The following is a 16018-nucleotide window of genomic DNA, read 5'->3' on the forward strand; positions in this document are numbered from 1 at the left end:
GCTTTCAACTCAAATCAATTTACTTTTATTTATATAGCGCTAAATCACAACAACAGTTGCCTCAAGGTGTTTTATATTTCAAGGTAAAGACCCTGCAATAATACAAAGAAAACAGAGAAAGCATTAAGTTTGCCTGTCTGCTCTGTTATCAAACCACATACTTCAAGATATCTCTGAATCTTGCTCTATGTCTTATAGCAATGGTTCACTGCACTACATCACAATGTAGTGGTTAAAAGTGGAAAATTACAAATAAAATCAGACCACAAAACTTTCCATTACCCTAGCCACATCAAAGATCCAGTTCACTGTAGGAAACATTTTCATTATTAAAAATATCAGAGCACATACAAACATACGGCTAACCCCACCCAGTCACTCGAAGGTCAAGTATTGACTAATGCAAACAGCAATTCTAAGAATAGCTAGTGAGTGTCTAACCAGGGGCTGGAGTCTCTGGTATCAGCTGGAAGTTTTTATTTCACCACATGACTGTGAGTCATTGCGCTGCAGAAATTATACTAAAAGAGAAAAGGACATAAAAAGACCTTGGAGTCATCCTAGTGCATCATAAACAGACAGATGGTCAGGAAACTCGTCAGGTGGAGGCATAAAAGGAAGAGACGCAGGTATTTCAGCCGCTGTCCTTTAGGGGTTAACATCCGACAGCAGGCGGGAGGTGTGTGAGGGAGGTAGAGGTGGTGCTGATTGTGGTGGTGGTGAGGAGGGGGGAGGCCTCTGTCACTCTGCATCAATACATAAGTGAAAGTGCCGACGCGGCACAAAGTCAGGCCTGGATTTGTATGCAGGTTGGCTCACAGGAGCGGGAACTGGCCTGAGTGCGATAAAAGGGGAGCTGGAAAAGCATTGCAGCAGGATGAAAACAGGAAGTCTTTTATTCTGAACTCAACAGCTTTGCCTCAAACGCTGAAACATCTTTATTGGCTGGTGATGATTATCCCATATTAGCTCCTGTCATCTGGCAAAAACTACCAGTTGCACACAAACAAAAACATGTCTTTTGCCCACTGTGGCCGATTACTTTGGACATAAAATAGATGCAATAGGTTTATGCAATATGAAATCATACCTAATGCTAATTAATAATCAGAAAATTGTATTGATTGAGGAAGAGGAGCACTGGAGCTTCCAGGAAAACTAAAGCCAAATACAGCTGACCTGGCCTGGATGGCAGCCGCTCTGGACTTCATGCTGTCAGACTCTAAAGCCAGCTGAGCGTTCTCCATCAGTAGTTTACCGACCTGACAAAGCAAAAAACAAAAAAGCAAATAAGATGTGATTAGATTTGGAGGTCAAGGCAAAACCCAACCGGTGATTCTATACATACAGTTTCCATGTTCTGATGGCATGATCAAAGCTACAGCTCTCTAAGAAACAAATCATGAGATCAAAGTCACAAAACTTGGAAAAAGTGGGAGAGCAAGTCGCTGCAGTGGTTAGCACCGCTGACTTTTAGCAAGAAGGTTCTGGGTTTGAATCTCGTGATCTCTGGACTCTTTTGTGTGGAGTCTGCTTATTTTCCACATTATAAGGCGCATTTAAAATCCTTTAATTTTCTCAAAAATCGACAGTGGCCATTATAATCCAGTGCGCCTGATGTATGAATTCTGGTTGTGCTTACTGACCTTTTATGTGGTACACGGCGCTCAAAATCTGTCAACAATGTTTTAGTAGGACTTTTGTGAGCTATGAAGCCGCACTGCTTGATAGATTGTTGGAGCCTCACGGCTACCGTAGTCAGGAGCCTGGCGGAGTAATCTGGGTCCTAAACTCCGTCTCATTCTGTCCCAAAGTCAAACGAACACTGCGGCATCACTAAGAGTTAAAAACTGTCTAAATTCTTTCATCTTTAATAAAATGATCAGCGTTACTGCTTTATCGGATGTAACAATTAAGTTTTATATCCAGGCATCCATGAAAACAGAATTTATTAAATTTCACGGAGTCAGAAGTTAGCAGGAAGTTAGCTCGCTAGTTTCCACCTACAGCTGTTATCACTTCCAACATAAATGAAGACAGAAAACTAAACAGCTTACTAGCAACCACTGTTGTGGAAGCTAATGGGGTTCCTTATAAATAAACAAATAAACACCAGTGACTTTTTTAGGGTTGCTGAAGTTGGGCTAGCTGGTATATAATGATGTGCTACGTGATCGCTAGCTACACAGCTATGTTAGCATAACAAACTGGAGGACGAACGCTAACCTTTTTCCACTCTGTAAAAGTTAACGTGAGGGTTCCCGTTGGTTACGAACGAATGCAGTTGCATGGTGGATGCTGTAAATGGACCAAACTTCAGGCAGGAGAACAACTGAGATAATCCATCCACAATAAGAGGTTAGTCATTAATATACTGCAACAACATGGGAATAGAGCAGCTGCGAGAGAATTCAACATTAATGAATCAATGGTATGGAAGTACGGAGCCCTACAAGGGACCTGGGAGAAAAAAAAATTACGATGAACTTTTGCCAGATCTCGCGTTAGACCTCCCATTAGCTTTGAGATGGTGGGTGTCAGACATCTCCGAGAACGTCGGAGCACTTTGCAAATATGTGATGTCTTGTAAACCGAGCAGATATTTGACGTTTACACAGCTACATTCACGCCTCAAACTATCTTAAAAGTTTATTTTGTGATCCAGAAAGAGTAATATTACAACTAAGTAGCTGCCGCAATGTTGGAATTCAACTTTTGCTAGATCCCGAGTTTGTTTTGCAAGATCTGGCCAAAAGTTCATCTTAATTTTTTTTTCTCCCATGTCCCTTGTGGGCCTCCGTATGGAAGTGGAGGAAGCAAGAAGAATGAGTTGAGTAAAATTTGACTCATCTGACTGTTTTGTTTCGCTTAATGCGCCTTATAATCCGGCCTGCCTGATGGTCCGAAAAATACGGTATTCTCCTAAACCCTGTGTGGGCTTACAAGTACTCAGGCTTGCTAAACAGTCCAAAGACATGCATGTTAGGTTAAGAGGTGATTCTAAATTGGTCGTACACAAAGAAGCTAAATGCATAAAATAAAGTGCAATATAACTTTGTGTGAAAATGTAAATGTGGCTTGTAGTCTAAAGCACTTTGAGTGGTCAGTGAGATTAAAAAGGAGCTATAGAAATGCCCAACCCATGCTATAGACGCCTCATGCTTGTAATCCATCCGACTTTGCATGCCAAAATCCCCATATTATCAGACGCAGACAGACTCTGAAGAGATACTGTTATGAATTGGGCCTATTCAGAAGAAAACAAAGCATTTGTACATCAAAGATGATGCGATTGACTCGATTCAGCTCACGCCCTTCCTCTTTTTATTTTTTTTTAACATAAATTACACTAATACCTCAAAATATAGCTTGTTGAATATAAACTTGATATATTTAATTTACAGGTAAAGCTAAAATCGATCCTTTGAGTGTTATTTCTCCTCATGTCACTTCTGCACTCAGAAAGCCAATCGGTATTCCAGTTTGCGCATCCTGTTTACATACTGTTCGTGGGAGAGTTCATTTAGCATACACCTTCTGTAGGGATTTATATCAAATCCCACATTTTTTTTTTATAATTTCTAATATTATTTTAATACAGCAAAGTATAAAACATTGGATCCTTGTATTATATCAAACACAAATAAAAATCTTAACACGCCCTCATTCTCCTTTGTTTTCTTATGAGTACAAAACTTTTAAAAGAAGACACACCCTTGCTGAAAGAAAGCCAAAGATAACATCGACTATTCCACCATTATTTTTTTACCATAAGCACCATCACAAGCTTCACTCATTATATGGATAGAACATTACAATCCCAGCTTCTGACTCCCAGTGAGGATGTGAGTCAGGAGACTGACAACATCATGGAGTAATGTCTGCCCCGTCTCCTGTGATGTAACTCAACTGAGCACTTCTTAAGAAGACAAATAGAGGACTAATCCCTAACATTTATTTGGAAGCACTCCCTGGATCCACAGACAATGAAGTTGGCTGAGTTTGTCTGTGGTAGTCATGGGAACATGTGAACTACTAATTAGTGTCTGTCAGTGACACCTACTTATGCACGGTGTAAAGAAAGTGACAGTAAATCCAGGGAGCAGCTCAAAACCATCAGTTGAGTCACGGGAGATCGCTGCTGTTAGTCGTTGACTCAGCACTTCCGCATTCTTTCCGTGGCAGCCATCAATCGTGGGTCTCTGTGGCAGCGCAACGATACGGGCACAAGACATATCTTTCTATATCTGTGGCGAGCCCTCTCACAGTACGCAAAACATCTTCGATTAGTCTCGTTGATACCGAGGCTGTTACAATGATAACTAATGTTAAAGGTAAAAAACTTGGGCGTGTGGTTCGACATGGTGCTCTCTTTCAGGTCTCACGTAAGAGAGACAACACAGACAGCCTTTTATCATTTAAGAAACAGAATCAGACAAGTTTTGTCAAGCGACACTGCAGAGGTTCTTGTCCATGCATTTGTGTCTTCACGTATTGATTATTGTAATGCTCTCCTTTCTGGGCTACCAAAGAAAAGTTTTAGAGGTTTACAGATGGTTCAAAATGCAGCTGCTCGCATTTTAACTAAAACTGGGAAACCAGTACTGAGATCTCTTCATTAGCTACCTTGACAGGTTCAAGCAGATTTCAAGGTCCTGCTGCTCACCTACAAGGCTTCAAATGCACCTTCATACCTCTCTGACCTTTTGCACCCTGTGTACCATCCCGTGCTCTCCGATCTCAAGACTCTGGCCTTTTAAAAGTTCCTAGAGCCAGAAAAAAGACTATTGGAGAGCTTTTTCTTTTAGTGCCCCATTTTTGTGGAACAACCTTCCTCAAGATATCAGGCAGGCATGTTCTGTGGAGGTTTTTAAAACTAAGTTGAAGACCCACTTGTTCACCCTATCCTACATGTCAAAATTCCATGCCTTTTAGTTTTTTAATAATAATATTAATAATAATAATGATAATAATAATAATAATAATAATAATAATAATAATGATAATAATAATAATAATGATAATAAACTAAGTCTAAAAGTATTTTACCTACCTGAAATGATTATTAGCTAAAAAAAATGTTATGTATTATGTGAGTACAAGAAAATAATTATTAGAATATAATGTGTTAAATTTGCTTAGATGAGAGGGTCCAGCAATAGATCAGAGGAATAGGGAAGGATTTGTTTGTGTGTTTTAGTTTGGTTTCGCTGTAGGCTGAGAGTGTGTAATTGTGTACAGGGAAAGGAATTTATGGACACTGTCAGCCTGTCATAAAAGGAGACAGGAAGCTACAGTGGGGGTTGCTGATGCTGATGCTTGTACCTTTAATAAAAACTCATAATTGTTATAACTTAGAAGCAGGTTTGCAGGAGACTCTCCACATGCTTATCTGTAAATGTAAGACAACAAGAGGCCAATGGCCCAGTGGATGCAGAGTGGGGGTCTCAGTGTTTGTAATATGTTAACTCTGTTTTCTATGTTGTGTAGAGGAATTTGGTGTAGCTTGGGTGAGGAGATTACTTTTATGACCGGCAGGAAGTCACGTACACAGAGACACACACAGTGCTTTGACTGTTATGACGCACCCACACCTACATGCACACTCACTCACGTGCACTCACACTTACACACAGGTACGCGCACACACTCACTCACGTGCTCGTGTGTACACCCACAGACAGAGTTTGCAGCACAGCATGGGGGTTTTATGATGGGGTCACTTCTATAAAGCTGACTGTAACAAACAAAGGAGTGAAAGATTTGCAGAGGGACACCGGCCTTGCACGTCTCCCCTTCTAGAAGATGCATGCTTAACTGAAGATGAATGAAGGTTTTGTGAAAATGACTACTGAGTCCGGTGCCGTCTCTGGATGCCTCGAGGAATAAAAAAGAACCGGGGTGAAACTGATTTCGTAACAGTTTCAAAACTAATAAACCAGAAGCTTTAAATCTACATGACATACATGTCTTTATGATAAATGGTAAATGGACTGGTTCTTATATAGCGCTTTTCTACTCTTCTGAGTACTCAAAGCGCTTTATACAACTTGTGCATTCACCCATTCACACCCATTCGCACAAGCACATTTTTCCTAGGTGCTTTCTAACTGACATTCACACACATTTATACTCCGATGGACGCATTTTGGGGTTATTTGGGGTTAGTATCTTGCCCAAGGATATTTGGCATGCTTTAGTATTTGGATTTTAGTATTGGACAATTGCAATGATTTGTTTTATTACATAATAAAGCAAAATCACACTCAGGAGGGGCCATAGGGGTCCAGTCAATGTGGATTGGGCTCTTGTTGAGGACTGAAACTGGCTTTGGGTAGGTGGAACGTCACCTGTCTGGTAGGGAAGGAGTGTGAGGTAGTCCTAGAGGCAGAGGGATACTGCGTATGGCTAAGTATAGTTAGACTCACCTCAGTGCACAACTTGGAACCAGTTAGTTGGAGAGCGGTTGGACTGACACTGAGAGGTGGCAGGCAGGGGTGGGTGTATTTTTATCCCCTCGGTTCAGTGCCTGTAATGCAGTGCTTATAAGTTGAACAGCATCTCAATGTACCCAGTAGGGTCCCTGAGTGGAGTCCTGGAAGATGCCCCGTCTGCCCTACTCAGGGCAGATGTGCTCACGAGGGCAATGACATTGTGACCTGGAGTTATGTGACTGGGAGGAACACCATGCTCGCACATAAGGGTGCCCATAAGTGCACAGGGTACCAGGACACCCTAGGCCTCAGGTTGATGATTGGTATTGCAATCATATCATCAGCTCAGCTGCTTGCTGAGGAGCACTGAAACTGAGAGGAGATCAAACCCCCGCCCCCAAAAACATGTCGGCTGCAGCCCTGATGCACAACTTTCTCTATTTTGAAGTTAGCGTTACGCTTTTTCAAGTTTTTATTCCATGCAAACGTCAATAGCATTAAGCAACACTAGCTAACCTTGACTTGTGAGCTACTAACCGCACAATGCTGTCTTGTGTTGCTCCTGGAAGCCAATTGACTATGTTATATTATAACTATATTATAACATTGGACTGAGTTTGGCAGATGAAATAAAAAGTAAAAATCTTGCTGTGTGTTTATGAGCTATTTGAAACTGTTAACTACATTCTATAATAACCAAATCATGCTTTACGTGTCAGTGAAACGAGTGCACACACACAGTGACAGCTAACTTTGAATATAGCAGTGCAACAGCAGCAGCCTTCCTTCTTTGGACATGCCTGTTCTCCAGTGACTTCGTGTCACATGCCATGACACGATTAATCGACGAGCAGCGCTGTCTAGTCGACTAGCTTTTCACATCTCTGGCCTTTAGTAACTCATCTGATTCCTGCGGCCTGATATTTGTGATAAATTAACTTGTAGTTGTCAAATTATTTTACCAGCCGTGAATGAACTGTTGCCACAAAGTTACATCTAGCTTTCGCATATTTAATTAAAAATGATCAACAACGGATTAAATTTGCGGTCCTTGTATGTAGTCCTAACAGGAACTTCAGAAGTAAAAGGCAGATCATTTTACAAACTGTGTGATGGTCCTAAAAACAGGGTGCCATTAACCACCTATCCTATCCTTTAACTAAACGTGTTCGAGGCTGTTCACAGGATGCTGCATCCAGCTGTCATCGACACTACACTACACTAGACAATAGGCTGTGTTTTTACTGCACTCATTGTTTGATTATACACCCCCACTCCTGTCCTGTGGCTGCAAGATGGCCTTGAGCTGATTATTATAAAGCCTGAGTAGAAATAATACTGCAGCGCCACAATTATGTCAAACAGCTGTGAAATTTACATAACTCTTTATACCATCTGACCTGGGCACGGAGCTCCTTGACGGTCTGTTCCTGTTTGGACCAGTCCTGGGAACGCGAGGTGTTCCTGACCCCCCAGCTGGCTATCTGAGCCTCCAGCCGCTGGTTGGCTTCCTGCAGCCGGTTCACCTGCTCCAAGAAGCTCTTCAAGCGAGCATTCAGGCCCCACATTGTGTGACTGGAGTCCTGCAGCGAGTCCATGGACATCTGAGAGAGAGCGAATGTTTACAGTCACACGCAGTTGCTGAGCCTGTGAAATTTTCATACAGTCAAATGACGCAGCTGGTGGTGCCGGTGATGGCCAAACCTTTCACGACTGACAGTCGCGTGTTCACAACAGCTTACAACTTTCTCTGCAGTGTGAAACCCACACGCTGCCAAAGGCGTTTACAAGGTAAATGTTTACCTAGTGATACTCACCTGCTGCAACGTGGCCTTCCCTGAATGAAGCACAGTATATGTAAGTCACTGTTTGCCCGGTCACACAGTCCACCACTCCTCACAGCTTAGCTGCATTCCTCCACAGCGAGCGCTGGAGAGCACTTCCCACTGTGTCCCAGGTCATCGGCAGCAGGTCCCCGAGACAGAGCAGACAGGCTGCCGGTTGGCCTGCCGGTATCAGCGTTCGCTCGTCTTCAGGGTCAGTCACGGCAGGGACGTTCCTCCCTGTCCCACCTCGGCCCCTCCCAGGCAGCATGTGGGGTAAGCGCTGGACGCTGGACACAGTGCTTGCATCACCAACGCTCTGGGGTCCCTTTGTACTCTCTGATCCAGGATTACTGATCTGCTTTCAAACAGGCAGCAACACAAGCTGCGGAGGGAATGTTCAGGGAGACACAGTGACAGGACCTGAGTGTGTGTGTGTGTGTGTGAATGGTCCAGTAATGAGAAGTTACATTCACTGTAATGAATGTGAAGCCCGTGTCCCTGAACGCTCTCTCACTCTTTGTGCAGACTTGCTCAATGACAGCCTTGGTTGGATGTGTTTGTGCTGTCTGGGCCAAAGGTTTTCTCTTCCAAATATTATTATGTGGTTTTTTTATATTCCCTTGGTTACAAGTACTGCAGATATGCTTTCTTAACTACTGTTTAAGCAGTTACTTAATGTCATCTGGAGTTTGTAGCTTTCTGTTGCTTTCAGCCGACAGACTCTGCGGCATCATCTTAGACTTCAATAATATCATGGAAACGGCTAATGTGTTATGATAAGAGAGGTATGTTTTTTTAAGGTGGGGTGTGGTTCAAACACGCTCTCCTCTCGATGTTTAAGAGGATAAACCCAGTGTAAACAACTGGGTGGGCCACTGTAACAACTAGAAAAGAAAAAAACTAAAAACAAGGCTCAACGGAGGATTCAAAAGTGCATGTTAAAAGTTGATGGTGGGCGTGTGTAATGTCTGTAAGACAAAATCAAAATCAGCTGAACTCGCATGAACTCACAAGCAGAATGACAGAGCTTTGTGAGTTTTTGATCAGATTACTCAGGCTTCACTGCCACGAACAGATCCCTAAAGATCAAACTGAGGTGTTTTTTTCCACCCTGTGTCACATGAATTCATAACTGAAACTTGGCTTGTTTACCTGCGAATCTTTGGGTCAACTCCCTTTAAAGCCACAGCAGCCACCCAGGTTACTGCAGCTTTCAGCACTGCCTTTGGCATCAAAATTCTAAGCATAGTATAAAAGATGAACGTTGCTTTCAGCTCTGAAAAATTAACTTTGAACGTGCATTCTGCATAATGTCCACCAGGGGCGGTAGCTGCCATTGCCAAAAGACTTCCTGCCCAAGTCCATGGGAAAATTGGCCTTTGACCTCTCTAAGTCTTTCCTGAAAAATAGGCTGTATCCCAATTCAGGGTCTGCAGCCTTAAAGGCCGCATTTTAAGGCCGATTACGTCACCGCGATGCGACGAAGGCTGTCCCAATTCGAAGGCTGCTCAAAATGCGGCCCTCAAATGTGTCCTTAATTTCCCTGAATTTTAAGGATGTGGCGGTGTAGACTTCGTGGCCCAACATATCCCAGAATGCATAGCGCGGCGGTGGGTGTGGATAATTTTGCCGAAAAAAACGGCGGATAAGCGGCGCCCGAAGAGTAAACTTTAAGTAAGTACTGAATATTATGTCACTTATTTATGTGCAAATGTTTAATAACGAAGAACATTAAAACATTCCTGTTGGCCACATGTCGGCAAAGTTATGTGACATTAGTGACGTTTGTACTAACTTGGTTTTAAAGCCTTTACTTTAAAATATACGCCGTTCAATAGCTGAGCTTAATCAGAGAATGATCAAAGCTCATGTAGAAACAAACAAACAAATGATCAAAAGATTTTCTCCTTCATTTCTGTCAAACAAAGCTGTATGAAACGTTTCCAGCTGTTAGTATCATGGTTGCTAGGCAACCTGGGCAGCGCGACGGAGGCTAGACCGTCCCATTTCACAAGCCTCGCACTTCCGGCCTTAGCGGTCTTTGAGTCCGCGGCCTTTGTGGACCGTTAAGGCTGCGTACTTTAAGGCTGCAGACCCTGAATTGGGATACAGTCTGGGTCATACTGAATAAAACATGGAGTCAGTTTTATAGATTTTGGTTTAAGTTTCAGAAAGGAGGACTATTCTGAGTTTGTGTGTGGTTCAGCAGTTACATCAATAACGCTCATCTCAAGACTTCAGAGCAGGAATTAGAAACCATTCGATGACATCACAGTGGCTACATCCATCCATCATACTGTCTGTGCTTACAAGGTTGACACCAAGAAAGCTATGTCAGCCTCTAAAAAGACGATAAGTTTAAAAAGTTCTTTGTTTGTTTCAGAACAGTCTACAAATACACTTTTGTCCTCCATTAAAAGAGAAATAAAGCTAATAAGTTAAGTTTTGCCATTTGCTTGTCAGCGATCGACGTGTTTTTTTACAACCAAAACAACAACAGTAGATTGATAGTAGATCACTACTGCACATTATAGCATGCATGCCAACTCTCCCATTTTTTCCGGGAGAATCCTGAATCTCATTGCCCTCCTGGGAATGAAAAACCATATCCCAGAATTCATAGCGCGACTGAGCCAATTCCAGTTTCCAACGGTGGCAGCAGCTACTTAGTTTTAATATTACTCTTATTTCTCTTTCTGGGTCAAAAAATAAACTTTTGACATATTTTCAGGCGAGAATGTAGCTGTGTGAACTTCAAATATCTGAGCCGGCGAGAACAGCGAACTCCCGGCACGTCGTTTTCAAACCCCCGCTGACTTTCGCTACTCAGGTTAAACATGATATACAAACCACTTAGATAACTTAAAAATGTTACTGTTTGACTTTTTCCAGTGTTTTATTTGTTCATGAGTAAATCTGTTTGGCTGAGATCTAAGTTATTAGATTAGATTAAATGAAACTTTATTAATCCCTCGGGAGGATCCTCCGGGGTTTTTCACACAGATGAATACGCGTCAAACAGAAAAATGATTAAACAGAAGTGTGAGATGGTCGAGAATTTACGCCAGTGTCCGGTTGAGCAGACGGCAGAGTTTCACTCCACCGAGAGAGCTCGTGACGTAATTCTGAAGGCTAGACCGTCACAGTCGCCAACTTCCGGCCTACCCGGCTTTCGGAGGACCCACTTAGACCACGAAGGTCGGGTCCTCAGGTGGATGCAGCCTCTGAATTTGGACACACCCGGCTGGGGGGACAGTAATAAGGGTGACATTTAACTTACTTTGAATAAATAATTTTAAATAAATAAACACTGTAAAATTCAAGTTTTTTGTAAACGTATATGTATATGTATTCCTATATGTCTCCCTAATTCTGAGGTCTCAAGGATCGCAAGTTTGCAGAGACAGAGATGTAAGAAAAGTGCATGAAATTAAACAACCTTTAGTTTTATTTCTTGGGCTCCATTTTTGGGACTTTTAGAGAAGAGCAGGATTTTTTCTCTTTTCTGTCACTTACTCGTATCACTTTAAGGTCTGCTACATTAAAAATTTCTCACAAAGATGAATTTTTAAGAAGATGAACGTTTCACTTTACCTGGACGCCTTTTTTTGTTTTCAAAGAGCCCTGTTTGTGGATTTGCAAATACTTGATTTGTCTGGATTTGCTTGCCAAAACAAGCATGTTTTGATAAGAGAAAGGATGTGTGGGTACTATTACACACGTCTGAGCTTCTTTGTGCTGCTGCAACCTGATATTGTCTCTGTCTAGACTTTCATTCTTTATCTCTGACTTTTTCATGTGGCTTCGCTGATGGTTGTGGGTGTTGTGGTTATCTATCAGCGTGGTCAGAAAAGACAGGAAATGGGTTCATGTGCAGAGAACAAAAAATCAGATATAAAGAGTGAAAGAGCAAGAGAAGGAGAATACGTCTGTGACGGGACATGAGCTGTGTAGATTTTAATAATTAAACGCACACACACAAAGCACGCTGTCTAACTAAACAATGCCAGACTCGTATGCCAGGACACTTACTGTCATTGCACTCCCACACCCTGTCAGTAAGATGGATTGGCAGGTGAGCAGCAACGATGATAGTCAGTTGAAATCCAGGAAACAAAAAACATTTCCATGATTTAAAAAAAACGCTCTTAGGGCGTAGCAGGTGGCTCTGCTTTGGGTGTCTGTGACATGATTTTTGCTGCAAGTGTGACGGGGGAATGCCATCGAGCCTGTTTCTGGATGCCGTGTTGCTCCCTCAGACATCCAAGAATGTTTTTTTTATTGCACTGCATTTAACTGATGGGTTTAAGCAGGTGTTAACTTGTTACACAAATTTAAGGAGAAAAGGTGGAGGCGTTAGTTGCCCAAAAAGAGAGTGGAAAAACAAAACAAATCCACCCCGGATTATGAGTTTACCACCAAACAGTCTCACGAACGTGAACTTTGCCTCGTCGCATTCCTCGACCTCTGTTTCCTTCGAGGGAGGAGGGGCGCCAACAGCTCTTTGATCCTTCTTCATGCGATCCCTCATTTTCACGAGCCTTTTGCTAAACGTGTCTGACAGAAAAAACCTGTTATAAACACAAAATACCTTTCATCCTTTGTTTCGTAATTACTGTTTAAAACCAACTCAGTGCCAACAGTTTTTGTTCGTACACGGTATCACCACAGCAGTCACTTCAGATCTGATTTAGAGACTATTGTGGGTTAAGTCCAAAACTACAGAATGGATTAACTTCGCATAAACTCCACCAGACTCTGCTGTAGGGGTTATGTTCAGCTAAAGCGTGTGTCATGTGCTTTTACTTGTGGTATAAAGTACACAACAGTTATACTTTAACCTGGGTCGGTTTTTATTTATCCCTGTAAACCGCTCGCTCAGGCACCATGAAGTATGTTTCTACTCAAATCACTATTATCAATCATTGTGCTGTTTAAAGCTTCACTAAGAAATGTTTTTATTTCCACAATGCCAAATGACTAATGTAAAGGACAACACAACAGGAGACCAGGTCGTCCTCACCTGTGGGTGGCTGTAGCTCAGGTGGCAGAGCAGGTCAGCCACTAATCAGAAGGTCGGTGGTTCAATCCCAGGCTGCCTCCTGGCTGCATGCCAAATATCCTTGGGCAAGATACTAACCCCAATGTTTGCCTACTGGTGGTGGTCAGAGGGCCCGGTGGCGCCTGTGTCCGGCAGCCTCGCCTCTGTCAGTGCGCCCCAAGCTGTGGCTACAATGTAGCTGCCATCACCAGTGTGTGAATGTGTGTGTGAATGACTGAATGTAGTGTAAAGCGCTTTGGGGTCCTTAAGGACTAGAAAAGCACTATACAAATGCAGGCCATGTACCATCACCTCTGCAGAAAGTTTTGACATCTTTCAGGTAATTGTGTTTGTATTTTCCCTCTAAGCAGCAGCCAGCACTTTTAGGACACTATTCGAATCCTTTTAACCTAGATGGTGGAGCGCTAAGGATATATTGCTGCATTCAGTTACGGTCCATGGGCATCATACGCACGCACTTAGCTGCTAGTGAGTGCTAACAGGGGCGATTGCGGCTCAAGAGTTGGGCGTTTGTCTTGTAATCGGAAGGTTGCTGGTTCGAGCCCCGGCTCTGACAGTCTCGGTCGTTGTGTCCTTGGGCAAGACACTTCACCCGTTGCCTACTGGTGGTGGTCAGAGGGCCTGGTGCCGTTAACCATTTAATTAACAGACTAATAAAAATCTGGAATTTCACTCACTAAATCTGAAGCACAAACATGTTGAACAGACAAACTGTGCTATTCTTTAGATAATTTCACTTAAAACCTCCAAAAGTTGATTCTGTTCATCTGGACGTTTTTAGTGGGAGAAACGTTTCGTCACTCATCCAGGTGACTTCTTCAGTCTCAGCCGACTGCAGGTTTCCAATCTTATAAACAGTACATTTGCATAATGACTGAAACCAGCCCACTGAAGGAACAATGGGCTGTGAGGTCAGTTCCTTAATCTTAATTATGCAAATTCTCATGACCACTGATCAATGGCCATGAGCACCATTCACAGAGAGTTGGGGAATGGCTGCAATCACAGCATTGTAAGATGTACCCTTAGGCCCCCTCCTCGATTCAGAGATGGTCTTTCCCTTTTCACGTAAATGGCCTCCTTGACTGCGCGCTCAAACCAGCGTTCCTCTCTGTCCAGGATGTTACATCCTCATCACTGAAAGAGTGTCCACTGGCCTGTAGGTGTAAATAGACTGCAGAGTCCTGGCCTGACGAGGTAGCTCTTCTGTGTTGTGCCATCCGCTTCGCCAGAGGTTGTTTGGTTTCCCCGATGTATAAATCCTGCCAATCCTCCTGGCACTTAACAGCGTACACTATGTTACTCTGTTTGTGTCGGGGGACACAAAGAGTCCACCTTGGGGTGGACCAATTTTTGGCGCAGCGTGTTTTGGGGTTTAAAAGCCGCAGAGACCCGGTGTTTAGAAAAAAATGTGTCTAAACTGCTCCGATACTCCTGACACGTATGGGATCACTGCAGGTTTTTGCTTGGGCAGCGGTTGTCCTTCTCTCCTGGATCGGCTGGAGCTTTCTTTAGAAGCCTTTCCAGCTTTGACAAAAGTCCAGCTGGGATAACCACATTTACTCAGGGCCTTCTTGATGTGCCGTTCTTCTGCCTCCCTGGCAGATGTCCCCCCATTACTGATGGGGGACATCTAGACACAGTCTAAGAAGGCAAACCTGCCACTTTTCATATCCTCTCTGGTAAATTTGATGTGTCGGTCCACCGAATTAATGTGATCTGTGAAATGTGGTACGTCCTGAGATTTGATTTTCACCCAGGTGTCATCTACATACCTGAACCAATGGCTTGGTGGTGTTCCAGGGTAGGATAGCAAAGCCCTCTTTTCCACTTCTTCCATGTACAAAATGGCCACGATGGGTGAAACTGGGGAGCCCATGGCACACCCATGTTTCTGCCTGTAGAACTGAGCCTTGAAGTAGGTGGAATGAAGACACATCACACACACCAAAAGCAAACACACTTCGATGGTGAGAGTGGTCCCGTTGCTGAGGTCGGGGTCATCCTGTAATCTCTTACATTCAAGTTTGTCCTTTAACCAGTTCACGATGCCCTTGCGATGTGAGCGCTGTCGCTTAAATCAAATGAGCCACACTTCAGTATTTTTCCACCCCCTCATGGAATCTGTGACATCACAAATACCCCTGATTGATCGGTTGCTATGATCGGCAGCACCATCACTGTGATATAAGCCACATCAGTATTCTTTATGGTTTGGTTTGGCCTTTCAGTTCTACACAAGTAATCTATAGACAGTGTTGGGGAGTAACGGAATACATGTACCGCCGTTACGTATTTAAAATACAAAATATGAGTAACTGTATTCCGTTACAGTTACCGTTTAAAAAGGTGGTATTTAGAATACAGTTACTTTGTTGAAATAAATGGATTACACGGCGGTACTTCCCTGTTTCATATTGTGGCGGGTCAGGACTGTTTGGGTTTTGTTTGACAGCTACGTTCTGTTGTTCCAGGTGGCAGCGTTACGGTTGCCATGGTTACAGGGTGACTCTCTCGCTCTGCGTGTTTCCTGGGTGAGAGAGCGCCTGTTGTTGTTGTTGTTGTGCTAAGCTAATAGGCAGAATGCTACAGGTATAGCTCTAAAGAATGTAGCATCATAGGCAGTGTAGTCCGTGCTGCAGGGAGAATGGACTGCCATACCCGTTATGTGTCTGTGAGCGAGGGAGGGAGAAAAA

The 16018-nt window shown here is 43.2% G+C and overlaps 1 protein-coding gene across 1 annotated transcript in view; it reads right to left on the bottom strand.

Annotated features, from left to right (window-relative positions):
* krt222 (keratin 222) overlaps positions 1-8038 on the bottom strand; it is a 30035-nt gene extending 21997 nt beyond the window's left edge. The window contains exons 1-2 of the mRNA XM_087842185.1: positions 7835-8038; positions 1180-1262 (exon numbers count right to left, since the gene is read on the bottom strand). Of these exons, the coding sequence (XP_087698311.1) occupies positions 1180-1262; positions 7835-8038 (287 nt within the window). The remainder of the gene's footprint in view (positions 1-1179; positions 1263-7834) is intronic.
* Between the last annotated feature and the right edge of the window lie 7980 nt (positions 8039-16018).

This window comes from Neolamprologus brichardi, chromosome 6 (genome assembly GCF_056152115.1).
Source record: "Neolamprologus brichardi isolate AB-2024 chromosome 6, ASM5615211v1, whole genome shotgun sequence".
Lineage (NCBI taxonomy): Eukaryota > Metazoa > Chordata > Actinopteri > Cichliformes > Cichlidae > Neolamprologus > Neolamprologus brichardi.